At 35.7% G+C, this 17,838-nt stretch overlaps 2 protein-coding genes across 2 annotated transcripts; both read left to right on the top strand.

The window, feature by feature from the left end:
* Positions 1-5,264: 5,264 nt before the first annotated feature.
* On the top strand, positions 5,265-6,056 carry LOC149800693 (zinc finger MYM-type protein 1-like). The gene has a single exon (XM_089954445.1). It carries the CDS (start codon positions 5,265-5,267, stop codon positions 6,054-6,056), a length of 792 nt encoding a protein of 263 aa, XP_089810571.1.
* A 2,019-nt stretch (positions 6,057-8,075) lies between these two features.
* Positions 8,076-15,826, top strand: LOC149800692 (protein fem-1 homolog C-like). Its single transcript, XM_089954728.1, has 2 exons — positions 8,076-8,762; positions 13,450-15,826. The coding sequence occupies exons 1-2, from the start codon at positions 8,219-8,221 to the stop codon at positions 14,772-14,774; spliced, it is 1,869 nt and encodes a 622-aa protein (XP_089810854.1). The 5' UTR covers positions 8,076-8,218; the 3' UTR covers positions 14,775-15,826.
* Positions 15,827-17,838: the final 2,012 nt, after the last annotated feature.

The raw sequence follows: 17,838 nt of genomic DNA, 5'->3' as shown, positions 1-17,838 counted from the left end.
AGTTGATTTACAGTAGGTTGTGAATTCATGGTTATTTCATCCTTAGGTTCCATTGTATGTTTTCTATTACAATAGTGCAGATATTCTTTCAATTGATGGTATTTAGATATATAGCTTTCATTATTTTACAGCAGAAAGAAGTCATTATTATATCCTAATAACATCCTTTATTGCTTTCATACAATTATGATTTTTGGCTGAACAGGTCTTCTTTGCTCAGCAGTAATGCAGTATATTGGTTTCCTCACAACACTCGTGGGGATATTTTTTTATCACAGTATAAAAGTAATACAGTAAAACCTGTCTTTAGAGACCACTTCTATGAGAGTCTACCTGTTTTGGGAGACCAGGATCTCCATGCACTGATTTGTTAATTATATAGTGTTATGACCTGTTATGAGAGACCACATGTCTTGAGAGACTATTATTTTTGGCAGAAGGGGTGAACTTTCAAGACCAGTTATACTATAAAACAATTATTGTTGTATTGTTGAGTATGAATTAAAATGTTTATTTGATAATGGCGATCCTGAAGATAATGTTGATGAGATTGGTGTGTTGGAGGCAAATTTGAAAATTCTCCGCAAAGAAAAAAGTTAAAGGTATGATCTTAGCACGAAAATAAGATGGAAAGTGGAGGGGGCAGGAATAAAAAAAATGAATTGAACCTTTTAAACCATTCATCAAGGAAAATTCTTCTTATAGATACACTTGAAGAATTTGAAGGGAAAATATTTTCTTTTTAAAGAAAGGGACTCTAATTATAATTTCAAGGATGTTTAACAAATCAAACATCTGGAATTATATTTTACAAACCTATACAGAGAAATAAGAAGACAATGGGGAAAGAATAACACAGCAGTGACAGCTATTAAATAATTAATTGTATAACAAGGTAATATGTGCGTATGCAGTGTATATCTGTGTATGTATTATGTATGTATATATTATATATGTGAAAATTAATAATATTTGTCTTTATAAATGTATATAACTTGACCAAATAAAACAAGTTTTTAAAATATGAAATGTTTTCCATATTCAACTTAATACCTGCAAATGCCATAAACACATATTGGTCTTTTTGATTAGAACCCCAATATTTTTAAAACTAGTACTTCCTGCACATTTCCTGATCCCAGCATGCCTTGTGGAAGAAAAGTGCCTTATGCATGTCTGAGGCCTGCTAACACTTAACTTGATGGGTGAAGTCAGTCGAAAGACAAATCTGATATATGCTCTGTCCTATGCAATCATATGGGGAGAAATAATGCACCTCCAAAGTGGGGCCCCAAGTGGCCAAGTGGTCTAAGCGTTCTCCATTATGGATCACTGCCATCTCACCTCTGTCTGCGTGGGTTCGAGTCTCGGATTCGCCTAATGTGGGTATGTGAGAAAGCTTGCCAGTAGCTTCTCGTGGGTCAGTGGTTCTTTCTGGGGTTTTCCCGGGTTCTTCCTCCACCATTAATACTGGCCACCATGTATAGCCTATCATGTACTGAAAAATGGCGTTAAACCCTACAACAACAACAGGTATCACAGTACCAATTGTTTTTCCATAGACCTTAATGCTAATGTTTGGAGAAATAAATATATTTTCTATCCTACTTTAGCATGCATGTCACACACTTTTCGAGAGAGCAGTGTTAGATTGTCAATTTGACAAGGACAAAACCAGGTACTCCATTGCATTTAAGAGAGATAACTCTGCTGGAACTAGACAGAGGTAAGAGTTATCTAGTCACAACAGACACATTTTCAGACATGTGTTCCACATTTTAAAAAAATCATAAAAAATACAAAATATCATCTACATAGGAATTAACATAATCTCACATGTTGACAGGAGGCACAACGTTTTTTTAAGCCTAACAGAAAGTACAACTCTTATATAATGCACCAATCACAGCTGGTTTTGTTGTTTATTTCAAAATACAATGTTCCCTACACCTTAAGCCCCGCCCACCTGGACTTGCACAATTGGTACTGTTATACCAACATCAACCTCCAAAGTGATCCACCCCAAACAGTAAAGGGAGCTAACTCATTTAATATATATGTATAATTGGGACATGAATAATGAAATAGACTGGGCATTTATTATGCTGAGCTTAAAACTAACAGAAAGTAAGCATGTGGTTGATACATCATATACAGTGTATAATTTATATCGAGGAAATGTTTGTTGTCATGCATGGCTAATACATCAGATACAGTGTAATTGTACAGAGGTAATACTAAATGTACAGCATGGCTAATACATCAGATACAGTGTAATTATACAGAGGAAAAACTAAATGTACAGCATGGCTAATACATCATGTACAGTGTAATTATACAGAGGAAAAACTAAATGTACAGCACAGCTATTACATCAAGTACAGTGTAATTATGCAGAGGAAAAACTAAATGTACAGCACAGCTAATACATCAGGTACAGTGTATAATTTATATGGAGGAATACTAAATGTACAACATAGCTAATACATCATACAGAGTGTATAATTTATATAGAGGAAAAACCAAATGTAAAACATGGCTAATACATCATATAGAGTGTAATTATACGAGGAAAAACTAAATGTACAGCATGACTAATACATCAGATACAGTGTATAATTTATATAGAGGAAAAACCAAATGTACAGCATGGCTAATACATCAGATACAGTGTATAATTTATACAGAGGAAAAACTAAATGTGTAGCATGGCTAATACATAATATACAGTGTATTATAAATATATATAGGGAAAAACAAAATGCACAGCATGGCTAATACATCACACAGAGTATAATTATACAGAGGAAATACTAAATGTACAGCATGGCTAATACAACATATAGAGTGTAATTGTACAGAGGAAATACTAAATGCACAGCATGGCTAATACATCATATAGAGTATAATTATACAGAGGAAATACTAAATGCACAGCATGGCTAATGCGTCATATACAGTGTAATTATACAGAGGAAAAACCAAATGTACAGCATGGCTAATACATCATGTACAGTGTAATTATACAGAGAAAAAACTAAATGTACAGCACAGCTAATACATCAGGTACAGTGTAATTATACAGAGGAAAAACCAAATGTACAGCACAGCTAATACATCAGGTACAGTGTAATTATACAGAGGAAAAACTAAATGTACAGCACAGCTAATACATCAGGTACAGTGTAATTATACAGAGGAAAAACTAAATGTACAGCATGGCTAATACATCATGTACAGTGTAATTATTCAGAGGAAATACTAAATGTACAGCATGGCTAATACATCATACAGAGTGTATAATTTATATAGAGGAAAAACCAGATGTACAACATGGCTAATACATCATATACAGTGTAATTATACAGAGGAAAAACTAAATGTACGGCATGACTAATACATCAGATACAGTGTATAATTTATATTGAGGAAAAACCAAATGTACAGCATGGCTAATACATCAGATACAGTGTATAATTTATATAGAGGAAATACTAAATGTACAGCATGGCTAATACAACATATAGAGTGTAATTATACAAAGGAAATACTAAATGCACAGCATGGCTAATACATCAAATACAGTGTAATTATACAGAGGAAATACTAAATGCACAGCATGGCTAATACATCATATACAGTGTAATTATACAGAGGAAATACTAAATGCACAGCATGGCTAATACATCATATACAGTGTAATTATACAGAGGAAATACTAAATGTACAGCATGGCTAATACAACATATAGAGTGTAATTATACAAAGGAAATACTAAATGCACAGCATGGCTAATACCTCATATACAGTGTAAGTGTACAGAGGAAATACTAAATGCTCAGCATGGTTAATACGTCATATACAGAGTATAATTTATATGGAGGAAACACCAAATGCACAGCATGGCTAATACATCATATACATATGCCGGCCGAAAGCTTTTTTTTTTTTTAAAAAAAAAAGAGATTCAGTTGTATCATGCACTACAGCATGAAGTAACTAATGACAATGTGAGACAGGAAGAAAAGAAAAGGAAGTGGGATGACGGGTTGAATCATCCTGCTATATAGTTTCTACCGGTAATGCGACTCACTTGAATGACGTGAGTTTTATATGGCTTCGTCAGTTCGTCACTTTCTCTTGGTCAGAAACGTCAGTCGTCAGGCATATATTTTGCATGAAAAGGATCTGGGAGTGGTGATCTGCCGATGACTTCCAAATTGAAAATAATTCACGTGTACCGTATTTAAAAACGGAAATATGGAAATACTGCTGGAAAAGTGCTTTGGTTGAAAATTCAGCAGTACTACAGTAGTACTCAGCAAGTACTGCATTTCAGTACGTTACTTTTTTTGTTGGAAGATATACCCCTGAAGTCGTCAAAGCATTGCATAGTACGTGTAAACAATTGAAATGAAACGCACATGTCCATCAGGTGCGTCAAAGCTAAAAATCAGCAAAGCAAAAAAAGCAGCTCTGCAAAAAAAGGAGACAAACCTTATTTGATATTGGAATTACGACGACTCCCAAGACCTCAGATGCCCCTTCCAGTAGTTCATCAACTCAGAAAGAATATGACCCTGACATCCAATCTTTTGTTCCAGCAGCTATAGAGAGTTTAGAAGCTGATACCACTGATCATGACTTAGGAAGTTCAGCAAAAACCAAAGTGCAGGTGCATCTGTTACTGATAACACTGCTGACAGTGACAGTACAATTGCACCAGCCATTTTTGAGGACAGTCAAATCACTGAAATTGGTCAGAATGATAATACTTCTGCAAGGCCAACTGGAGCAGTTTTGTTGCAGCCACTTGACATTGGGGAATTTGAAACTGAAACAGTCTTACCCACTCATCTGGAAAATTTTTTCAAGGCTGGTCACATTTCCTTTTCACTGGAGCTGCCAAAAGATACTGGAAATCACATTTCCAATGTCTGTTTTGAAAGGTAAAATGCCAAATGGGGAATCATTTTCGCGAGATTGGCTTGTATTTAGCCGAGTAAAGATGGCACTATTTTGTTTGCCATGTCGATTATTTTCACCTGAAAGTCAGGTTCAACGCTTGACTTCATCACTTACAATGACGAAAGGATGGGGACCTGGAAAAAATGGAAGAATCTTATCAGTCGTATTCCTGAGCATGAGCATTCAAAAGCCTATAAACAGTGCTACATTCAGTGGCGTGAATTAGAAGTTCGAGTGAAGAATGATCGGTCAATTGAATATTTTCTGGATCGCCAAATCCTCACCGAAGCAGCTTCATGGAGAAAATTCTAGAACGAATCTTGGATGTGGTTCTGTTTCTTGGTGAACGTGGATTGGCTTTTTGCGGGAAGTCCAACATTATTGTAGATCCTCATAATGGAAATTTCTTAGAATTGCTAGAACTGATTTCGCATTATGATTCATTTCTCAAGGAACATGTGATGAAAGTTACACGGTCACAGGAAAAGGGTCAAAGGCTTCAAGCGCATTATCTCTCAAATCGTTCTCAAAATGAATTCATTAGACTTTGTGCTACTGAAGTTCAGAGACGAATCGTAGAAGAGTGTGAATCTGCAAAGTATTTTTCAATTATGGTTGATGCCATCCCTGATGTGAATCATACTGAACAAACTACTTTTGTCATACGATACGTACATGAAGAACTTGGAAAATTTTCCATCGAAGAGCGGTTTTTGATCTTTGCAGATTGTGCAAAAAAGACTGGATCTGAAATTGCAAGATTAGTCCTGGAGACTTTGGAAACTTTGAAAATTCGCTTTGAGCACTGCCGTGGCCGAGGCTATGACAATGGGGCCAACATGTCAGGAAAGTACAAAGGTGTTCACGCCATTTTCCTAAAGAAGAACTCACTTTCTATACTCTCACCATGTGGCTGTCATTCATTGAATTTGTGTGGACTGAATGCTGCCTCAAGCTGCACAGATGCTGAGACCTTCTTTGGAATTGATCAAACTGTCTATACCATCTTCTCTGATAGTCCACAACGCTGGGAAATATTACAAAAGAAGCTGCATGGTGTGTCTCTGCATGGGCAATCTGGGACGTGATGGACTGAGAGACTTGATAGCATTCGCCTCTTCTCTAATCACTTGTGCGGAATCATTGCCTCTTTGGAAGAAGTTCAGAGCTTGAATCTGACTGCAAAAACACGAACAGATGTGAAAGGTGCCATAAAATATATGAACTCCTTCAAATGTGTTCTCATGGGAGGCATTTGGATGAAAGTCCTCACATTGATTGATCGCTGCAACCAGGTCATTCAGGAAAGAAAGGCAACTGTTGATGTTGAGGTGAAAACTATTGAGGCATTGATCAGTCACCTCAAATCTGTTCGGGATGACTGGCCAACAATTTTGAAAGAAGCCAAAACAGTGGCAGTGTCTGCAAAAATCAGTTCTGAATTTCCAATCCATCGGAAAGTGAAGCGTAAACATTTTGCTGGAGAACAAGTTGAAGGCGATGAACACATCACAGATTCAACGGAAATGGAATCAGAAGAAGAGGCAACTTTTCGGACAACTGTTTTTTTTTTTTTTTTGTTTTTTTTTAAATCACATTATTGATTCAGTTATTGGTGGACTTTCAGTTCGTTTCACAGCCATTCAAAAAATCTTGGCTACATTCTCTTTCTTGTGGGAGTATCGAAAACAGTCTGAAGATGAAATTAAGAGTGCCTGTTCTGATTTTTCGAAGAAATAATCATGTGACGTAACTGAAACTGAACTGTCTGAAGAACTGCTTCATATGAAACAAATTCATGCAGCAAATTTTCGTGAGAAACCTCTTTCTTCATTTGACTCGTTGAACAAGATTTCAGAACTGAAGCTTGGTGAACTCTTCAGAAATGTAGTGATAGCGCTGCGTATTTTCTCTACAATACCAGTAACAGTTGCCTCAAGTGAGCTCGGAGCCACCAAATCCTCTGCACGGCGCTGGAACACAGCTAACTACAACCTCTGTCCTGTCAACTCATTCATCATGAGAACACAGCTAAGTACATCCTCTGCCCTGTTTCATTCATGATAACACAGCTATGTACTTATCATCTAAAAAGAAATGAGAAAAAATGGAATGAAAAAAAAATGTAAAAGCTAAAAGAACATTATACGATGAAGACCATTAAGATGAAACCACAACAAAATGTGAAAGGAGATACCATGTAAGTAACAGAAACCAAAAGCCTTATGGTAATTATATTCTACCAGTCAATCTATTTTCATCTTGCTGAATAATTCTTGCTTCTTTTATGAACACATTAGTCTTTGGGTCACTTCCTCAAAACTTATTACGTTTTCAATCCTATTTTATGCTTAATTTATCATATTTTGCGTCATTTAGCAATTTTTGTATGGCATATTTTCTTCTTTCACTTAAATTGTTTCCCTTCTGCTACTTTTGGTCTAATTTCTCCATCACTGCTCGAGTGTCCCTCTTCCCCATTATCAATAGTAGTAGTAGTAGTAGAATTTGTTGTAGTAGTGGTAGTAGTTAATGTGTGATTCTTTTGTTCTATTTGTGCTGCATATATTGTGGTACTCTTTACAATCGTGTTATGTCAGTTAAATTCTATGAACATTACTTGCACCTATTATCTTCTGTTGTTTCTGTTTTTCCCAGATTGTGTATGTTGTCTCTTGCCAAATAATTTAGGAGTTAATTTTTGTCTACTCAAGTGACACTACAATTTTTCAATTACATTATAGTTGATTTCTGTTTTATTACTCCTTTGGTAATCATATAGTCTTGCTTCTCTCTTTTAGCCTCTTTTTTGATGTTTATGGCAACCTGTGAGCCTCTCAGAATGTATGTTCCTTTTGCTCTAAGGTGTTAAACAAATCACAAAATCTTTTGCCTTTGGAACATATGTTATCTTGGAGTGGAATTTAATTTATCCATAATACATATTTACTGGAATGAATATTTAGTCAAAATAAAAATAAAAAGACAAACCAAAACAACACCAATAAAGTTTATCAATAAACTGGTGTGAATCCTATAATGCTCCAAGGTAGACAACTCAGCTTTGTAAGAGTATTCTCCCTTGATCCTTACGTCAGAAGGAAGTACTATGTGCGCCATCTTAATGCTAAAAGTTCTCGACGTTGCAGAGAGAGATAATTTTTCCAAACACTCCATCCCTTCTGATTAAAATATGAAACTTTGAGGTTGCCAATGAAATGACAGAGACGTATATTCTCTGTCAGAAGTGATGGAGTATCGCAGTGTTGTGTACAATGCCGCCAGGGACGGCAAATTGAGCCGTCTGAAAATTTTTCTTGATCACAAATCTAAAGATGAAGTGTCAAAACTTGTACATGCCAAAACAAATGGAGCTACCCCGCTGATAATGGCCTGTCGGAATGGACATTATGATGTTGTCAAATATTTAGTCGATGTATGCAAGGCTGATATTGAACAGGTGGGATCCGTGACTTTTGATGGAGAAACGATTGAGGGCGCTCCACCCCTCTGGTGTGCAGCTGCTGCAGGGCACCTGCCAATTGTGGAATATCTTGTAGAGAAAGGGACCGATGTTAATAAGACCACTCTCACCAATTCAACTCCGCTTCGAGCTGCCTGTTTTGACGGCCACTACGATATAGTCAAGTTTCTGGTGGCACACAACGCCGATATCGAAATAGCCAACCGCCATGGTCACACCTGCTTAATGATATCATGTTATAAGGGACACAAGGATATTTCACAGTACTTGTTAGAGCTCGGGGCAGATGTTAACAGGAAAAGTGTGAAAGGTTAATGTGAATGATCTAATCGCTGTGCTTATTTTTGACATTTGAAATTGTCTTATTTTAGAAATTCAGGGATAGGTTCATTTGTGATAATTCCATGGTGTTTTTCCCAAATCATTTTAGGATTGCACTATGTCGTGTGTGGTTCATTTCCTATGTCAGAACAATTTTCCAGCAACTTTACTTTCCAATTGAAAAATGCTCCTTTTTGTTTCTCTTGGATGTCAACATTTGCTTATTTGCTCAGTTTAATTTCAACATTTCTTTTTATGATAAGTAGCAATATACCTGTGCCCATACCTTAGCATCATGTAAAATAAAGCCATATAGTGACACATGAAGAAGGGCATTATATTGGTGGGGTGGGTGGTGGGTAGGTAATGACTGTTCATTGCAGTGTTTTACACCCATTAGACAACATTTTGGCGTGTAGTTGAGTTGATCTGATTTATTGGGCTATTATATTTACAACAGATTTTAAATATTAACATGTTTTAGAAACAATGTTTTCATTTAAAAGGGATCTTTTATTGTCAAAGAAGGCTCTGATGTAGGCAATTTATTCTAACAAGAAAGTAAAAGTGATATTTGTTCTCTTTATCATTGATATTCAAGAATAACTATATTTTGCTACAGTATAAAATTATGGGTTTTTAAAAAAAAGTTTAAAAGTTTTTACATTTTGCCTATAAGTTTGACTTACATCAGCAACCATATGACATCCATTGACCAAGATTAAATTTTTTTTTTCTCCGAAACTAATTGCTACTTTTGTTTTACAATTTACTAATCTGATTTCTTTCTTGATGTTTATATATATGCCACATGGGATAAGTGCATTCCATGTTTACTGGTAGATTAACTTGAGAGATCAGTTGCAGCAGTGTTACATCAGGTAGTCAGTCACTATCAGCATAGAGTGCTCTCAAAACACATTCAGAATGAAGTTATTGGGAGTTGAGACATTGTAGCAATTTTCCTATAGATAAGAATACTAATACTTTAATAGTCACCATCTAAAACTTGACATCACTTACTTGGTATCAACATCAGTGTTCAAAATAAGGATTGAAAAAGGAAGCCATGTGAAGGATTTTGCATGGCATAGAATGTTTTGTAACTTTCCTTCTTCTACTATGCAGGTCTCCAGTTATGAGCTCATGTAATGACTGTTTTTTCAGTGCACTTTTGCCGTTTTACATTCAGCACATAAAGAAGTTTCAAAAGAGCTGTTAATTGGTTCTTGAATAAGTATCCTTTTGTTTTTAGCCAGTGTCAGTGAAGGAATTTGTACTTTACATGGTTTGACTTTATGCCATTACTTCTTCCTGAGTAAACTAACACCACTGCATTTTTTTTTCTCCATTTGAAAACCCTGTTATTGCTAAAGAATATCAGGGATGGTTTACCACTCAACAGTTAAAAGAAAAAAATGGTTGAATAGCTGAAAACTGCCCAGTAGGTTAGTTCTCTCAAGGGACTTTTGTTTGATCCTTTTTTTTTTGTTCAGATTTGATTTTGGGGAAGTTTATTCCCTATGCAATACAATGAATATTGCTAAATCATTGATTTTTTAAGTCTTTGATTTTTAGGAAGCCACAGTAGCCCAGTTAGTAGTGCATCTGACACCTATGGGTCACATGTTGGACCTGTGCCCAGGCCATCTTTGGTCTCATATTTCGTTGGAATGATATAGCCATTAATGTGTTAAAATTGCTGTTGAAACCAACAAAACTCCTCATTTTGCAACAATTCAGTGGGTTTTTTTAAACATAAAAGGTGTCAGTATGAATTTTCAGAATTCTTTTTCAGCCTCTCCCCCCAAATACCTGAAATGTTTCATACTGACCTTGTGAAGGACATGGTAAAACTCTGCTAGGCCAGAAGGGTACCTTGAAGTGTGTTTGGATAGATCAGCAGGGCACTTGCAATGTATACTGGTATATATAGCAAGAAAGATAGGAAAGTTAAAATCACTTTGGCATTTGCAATTTTAATGAGAAAACAGGCTTGAAACTTAAGGATATGCATGCATAATTGTAGGATTAAAAACAGGTTTCTAAGGGCTTGCTTCTTCAATTAATAGTACATACAGTGAATGAGTGTTACAGTATTATAGCTGAAATTAAATGTAAAGGAAAACAAACGATCTTAGACTCGAATTACTTGTGTGATTTGAGGGTCTTTTGAATAAAAGTGTATGCATTTCATTCAAGCAATATCTGTTTTAGATCCACTGGTTAAAGACCTGAAGAGTTTATGGGATGACCTATTATCTCTTTCCCATCAATTGATTAACACAAGTTTATTATGTCTACTTCTTCTTGTATACTTAGATAATTTCACATTACACACACATTTATTCCAAGGTCTAGTTGGTCCTGAATGTAAACGGTGCCACTAAAAAATCTAATATAGATGCCACAGTAGCCAGCTTGAAAATCTTGTTATTGTTACTCCTGAAGGGTACTTCAGACCAACGGTATGTCAGCTTGAAAATCTTGTTATTGTTACTCCTGAAGGGTACTTCAGACCAACAGTATGTCAGCTTGGTGCTGTTTTAGCTCAGTTGATAGAGGATCTGGCTTGGTTGTCATGGTTTTCATACCTGTCCTAGATAGCCCAGGTCAGTAACCTTGTGTGTCCTTGCAAACAACACTTAGATTGGAGTTTCTCTGCATGATATAGCCACTGTAGTGTTGAAAGCACCATTAAAAACCAACCAACCTAGTCACTTGAGCATATTGAAAGATCTTTCTCAATTTTGAATAAATTCAAATAACTTTAACTTGGTACTCTGTCTCAGTCAAGCAAGGGAAACAATTTGCATTATATATTTATTATGAAAGCCATAACGAGATTTAGACCAAAAATTGAAAAGTAACAGAAAGTCCTGAACTGTAATGTTTTAGGGTAAAGCCTTAAAAAAAAACAGGTAAGGGTGCTATTGAACAAGATCATGCCACAATGCTAGGCTAAAATGACTGGTATGAAACAATTAATGAAAAATATCTCTTTGGTCATGTTAAATGTAAATTTGATAGAAATTGCTCCTCATTAACACAGCTACATTGGGTACATAAAATAGAAGTTTAAGAACCTAATGAATATTTAAATTATATGTAAATTATGTATCAAAACCCTAATTGTCATGCACTATATGACCACTTTGTTACATTTCACCTCAGTGAATACCAATTAATTGAGAGATGTGATTATCTGTACTTTGATTATTTGAATTTTAAAGCATTCACTCGAATATTTCAGAAGTTTGTCACCCCACAATGATTGAGCCATGTTTGCATTTTCTGTCAAATTTATCAACCAGCTAATAGTAATAGGTAATCGCAGTCTATCTTAAACAAGATCGTGCTGAATATAGTCTGGGTGAAAACAATTCTTTTATTACCCATTTGATCATTTATAAATGAAAATTCAACTTCTGTCACCATTATTACTTCTGGAGGGGTTATTTTTCTTCTTAAATATAAACAAAGTACCAATATATATGACTTATAACAGTAAACTTATTGACAAATAATGATGACATTTTCGATTATGATCTGCTAAACTTTCAAATCAATACTAAATCAGAAACTATCTGCCACAAGTGTCAATTGTTTGCAGTAGGTAACAATTATTTTTCACTCAGGTCAGTTTTCTAGAAATTGCTTGAAAAGGAGAATGATGTTGATGAGACCAAACTTTAGTATATACAAATAAAGACTGGTATCCAAACACCCAGTATCTTGCACATTCTTATTTTCTTCCCCAACAAGTTTGGGGCCACTGCATCACTTTACTTGACTGAAATTCCTATTTAAAAAAATTCTGCTCAGTCAAAAGATTGCATTTTTTTTTAGTCCTGAATAATGTTTGCAAGTCTAGAGTAAAAATTTCGTAAAGTGTTGAATAAAATATTTTGATAGATAGGCCGGTTATTCAAAGTTTTAATGTTATTGTCAGTAGTTTTTGATGGTGCAGATTCCATATTATGATCCTCTTTCGTTGCATTCACATGTTACTGCAGAAATTGCAAATGCAGATAGTATCTTTAGGACCAAAGTTCAACAACTTTGTTTCCTCACATTTTATTACCACTCCGGTGGCCTAGTGGTTAGAGCGTCCGCCTCTGATGCGATAGGTTGTGGGTTCGATCCCCATCCGAGTCATACCAAAGACTTACAAAAATTATACTAACAGCTGCCTCGCTTGGCGCTCAGCATTAAGAGGTTAGTGTTAGGACTGGTTGGCCTGGTGTCAGGATAATGTGACTGGGTGGAACATCATACTACATGTCTGTGGCATGATGCCCCAGTGCTAGACATCACTATAAACTGCCACGCTGCGGACATTGTAGCGATATGACTGAAAAATTATTAAAGCTGTGTTAAACTCCAAATTACACACACACATCCTCACATTTTTCTGCATTCATTCTTTAACGGAGTAGAAAAATATTCTTGTGTGTTTTAGTACCTTTTAAAATGTTCACTTTACAGGTGTTGTAGTCGTGTGAAATACATCATGTGAAATAGAAACCCACCCAAAATCTGTAAATTCTTGCTCTCACATTGTAAGCATATTTTCATCATATCCTTAAAAAAATAACTGTTAATGCTGATAATGTTAAAATGGCAAATAATTATTTTAAGAGTGAAATAAATATGTACTTTTTTCCATTCTACAGGTAACACAGCCTTACATGATTGTGCAGAGTCAGGTAGCATTGACATTATGAAGATACTGCTGAAGTTTGATGCCAAAATGGAGAAAGATGCATATGGGATGACTCCCCTGTTAGCAGCAAGCGTAGCAGGGTATGCCAAGATTGTAGAATTCTTAATCTCAAGAGCTGAATGCTGCAGACAGGAAATGATTGATGCACTTGAGCTGCTTGGTGCCACATATGTTGACAAAAAACGGGACATGCTTGGTGCTCTCACCTTTTGGCGAGCAGCAATGGAAGAACGTTTTGCAGAAGGAAATACTAAACTTCCTAAGGAACCCATCATATCACAAATCTCTGCTTATGAAAATGCAAAGGAAGTAATAACACTTGAACAACTAGATGATTTAATTTCAGATCCTGATGCCATGAGAATGCAAGCATTGTTGGTGCGGGAAAGAATATTGGGTCCTGCCCACCCAGACACATCATACTATATCCGATACAGAGGGGCACTGTATGCTGACATGGGTAACTTTGATCGGTGTATTCTGCTTTGGATGTATGCACTAGACATGCAACAAAAAGTCCTTGAACCGCTCAGCCCTATGACTCAAAGCAGTTTCTTATCCTTTGCAGAATTATTTTCTTTCATGACAACAGAATGGAGGAATCGACCAGCACATCCTGTGGGTTTTGAGGATATCATAGCCGTTTTTCTTAGAGCCATAGATGAGTCAGAGAGGGGGAGGAAGCACCTGTTGACAGTTGCCCAAACAGATAGGGACATGACTCATTTTAATAGGCTTCTTGTGATAATAATGCATGTCTTATGCTTGATGTGTAGACTCAAGAAGAACATGTCAGGTAATCAGCTGCATAATTTTAAACAGACTGTATATAGATTCATTCGTTATGAACCAAGAGGTACCAACGGATTTACACCACTTCATCTTGCTTGTTCAAGGGAGACAACAAATGTTGGACGTTATCCTGTTTGTTCTTTTCCATCATCATCTGTTGTAGAACTTCTAGTGGAAGTGGGAGCAAATGTAAATGCTGTGGATGTTGACAAAAACACACCATTGCACATAGCAGCAGTCAACAGGCCTTGTCGTGCAGACGTAATTCACTCCCTGCTGAAAAATGGAGCCCATATTGATGCTGCAAACAAGGATAGGAAAACTGCAATGCAACTAATTAGGGGTATGTCTATCTATGACATAGTTTCCCCATTAGACTACATGTCCCTGCAGTGTTTAGCTGCACAAAAGATAGTAAAATGTGCTATACCATACAAGGGGCAAGTTCCTAGAAGATTAGAGGCTTTCATTGAGATGCACTGATGTTAAGCCTCATGCTGAACCCCGACTAGCTTTAGCTAGTCTTAGCATAAAATTAGCTCTTGCTGTGACTTTGTCCATTAGTAACCATTGGAATGTGATAGCTTTCAAGATTTCTTTTCATTACAATCCAGCTAGATAGAAATAGAGGGGCATCCCCCTCTGCCTTCATCCTCACGTACAGGATATGCCTTCTAAACTCTCTCCCCACTGTCTCCTAGATCGCTCAAGCACCTTGTCAGATCTTTGTTGTTTTCTATTTACTTCACTTACTTTTCTGGCAAATGTAGAATAAACGGAAGAATGTGCTTTTGTGTGTTTCTGCTTACAGAAAGTAAGCGCTAAATTTCATTATTGACATCAAGTCTGTTTTATCACAAAGATGCCCTTCTTTACAAAAACTACCACTTCATAGTCCCCATATTCCTCTCCCCTATAAGAAACTCTTAGCTAGAATACTGACTTTTAAATATATTGAGCAAATCTCTTGGTGTAAACTATGTAACTAAAATTATTGTTGGCCAGAACTATCTGCCAGCACGTTAAGTGGTGACAGATTAGGGTCTAAACTATGCAGTCATGGATTTTTTGTCCCGTATCAAATTTAAAAAATGAGGGGTATTTCCAAACTTTTGAATTAAAAATTACCAATTCAGACATGCCAAAACTGAAAATTATAAAAACAGTTCTTGATAAAACCAGAAAAAAATTGTTATAGATACTGTTGCATTGATATATGGGAGTAATTAGGCAATCAGTAATTTCTCCCTTTTTTAAAAAAAAACAACTTCCAAGTTAAAATAGTTTGATTACATGCCATACAGTTATCACTCATAACATGGTACTGGGAGTCCATAAATACAGCCCTAGTTATTTAGTGTGCCATATATAAAAACTTGCATGTTTGTATGGGGTGGAAGGGGAATAAACAAAAGAGTAGTCAAACATATAGGAATCATATTTATGTAAATTACATATTTTTATCACATCATGGTATTTGTGCATTTAATTTTCACAAATAATGTTTTAAAAAGAAAATAAAGATATAATATTAAGATTATGTACTTTTCTTTCAACCCATATCGTTATACTTTGGTACGTCAGGTCATACGTGTAACATGAAAACTGATGAAACAGCCACCTTTACAAATATACTTACCAATGTACAGCTGCATTGTCATTATGTCCAAATTTATATAAATTGATGAAAAATCTTGGTCCCTTGCAAAAAACATTGCATGATTAAATTCTGCTTTGTACTTGATGCCAACTTATCCTGACACTGAGAAAGTTATTTTATTAAGAGCTCAAGATTACATATTTACCACTTATAAAATTAATTTGCAATTAATTAACATCTGTTTGTAAAAAAAGGTGCAATGAGTAATGTCAACTTTGTAAAATATTTTGTCATGTAAGAGCTCCATAACAGAGATTAGTAACTGAATGTCGTCACACTTGCCACACACGTATGTAATAAGATGATATCCAAAATAAGTGCATTTATTCTCAAAAAGTACTTAGCCAGATATAATAAGCACAGTTCACTAATATGAGTGTATATTGCAGCTTGAAATGCTTCATGAATTTGTTTCAGACTAGTTCATTCTGTTAAAAAAAATTATATATATTTTTATAACAAAATTTTTGCAAAGTTTATAATGATTTATGGCTGCACAATCTTTTACTGGCCGAATGTACTGGCTTTTTGCATACACGCCAAGCATTATGCTTTTGGCGTAATCATTATGCTTTTTTCCACTAAATTACACCTTACGTGTAAATTTATTCGGATTATGCGTTTTTGGTTTTATCCCCCTCCAAAAAAAGGGTATAATTTGTTTTCTCATTTTTATTAACATCCCATTAATCCCATAGACCATATTCTAGAAAAGACGGCTTCTGTGTAACAATGACATAAGAGTACACTTGTCCGTAGACTTACATGCACTTTCCTAACATTATTATGTTATATTTATAGCAGTTGCCCTATTTACAAGAAATATGCTGGTTCTACTTTCAAACTTTTGACCTCTGTTTCTATTTATAGCAGCTGCATGGCTTAGTTAGAACAGACTGGTTTTTTAACTTGTAATCTTTACTCGCAGATTCTTTGTTCAAATTGATAACTGGTACAGAATCAGTCTGTAGGTATTTGGCGCTGAAAGTCAAGTCGGATTTATTCTAGTCGATGCGTGTGTTAGAGCAAAAATGTTTTTCAAATAATTTCATATATGGATTAGAAAAGATGAAAAATCGATTCAGAGATGAAGACGTGAACAACATATTACAGCATTCCATTCTAGGGCAGCTTCATGCCCCTTGCAGGCTGTGTGGAAAGGATTTTAATATTGGTCATAGTGGTAAAAGAAAGAAACCTTGAGTTAGCTCATTTTCCTAACTCCATTACTATAGTAACTTCTTTATTTATAGCAGAACTTAATTGTGGACACAAATTTTATAAATGCAGAGGCATTATGTACCGAGTTCTTAAAAGAACACAGACTACCCCAAGCGGTAGAAGACTACATTGGTCCTTTGTTCAAACGAATGTTTCCCCGATTCCAAAGTTGCTGAAAATATGCATGTGCAAGAACAAAATCATCTAATATTGTTAGGTGTTTAGCAGAAGATACTTCACTTAAAAATGCAGAAGCCAAGAAAATTGGGCCGTTTAGTATTGCAACAGACAGGAGTAGTGATTATGATGACAAAACGTACCCAGTCTGTTTAAGAGACTTTGACAGTGAAAAGGTCAAAGTCAGAGTGCTCTTCTTTCATTGCCAGAATTAACAGTAGATTCCACTGGAGAAAACGTTTATATTTGCTTGATAATGCTTTGAATAAATATATGTTGGCAGAACTGTATGGGGTTTTCAGCTGATGCTGCATCAGTGATGACTGGAATTCCTAAAGGAGTTGCATACTATATTTTGAAAAATGTCTTCTTTATTGTACATATCATGTTGTCTCTGTCATATGATGCACCATGCTGCAGGAAAGGCTGCTGATAAATTAGAAGTATCAAGTTGGTACTCTACCTGACAATGCACTTCATGGGGACAGA

The sequence above is a fragment of the Sinohyriopsis cumingii genome, chromosome 4 (genome assembly GCF_028554795.1).
Source record: "Sinohyriopsis cumingii isolate HCF-2022 chromosome 4, ASM2855479v2, whole genome shotgun sequence".
Lineage (NCBI taxonomy): Eukaryota > Metazoa > Mollusca > Bivalvia > Unionida > Unionidae > Sinohyriopsis > Sinohyriopsis cumingii.
The sequence above is the reverse complement of the archived record's forward strand: the minus strand, read 5'-3'. Positions and strand labels throughout refer to the sequence as shown.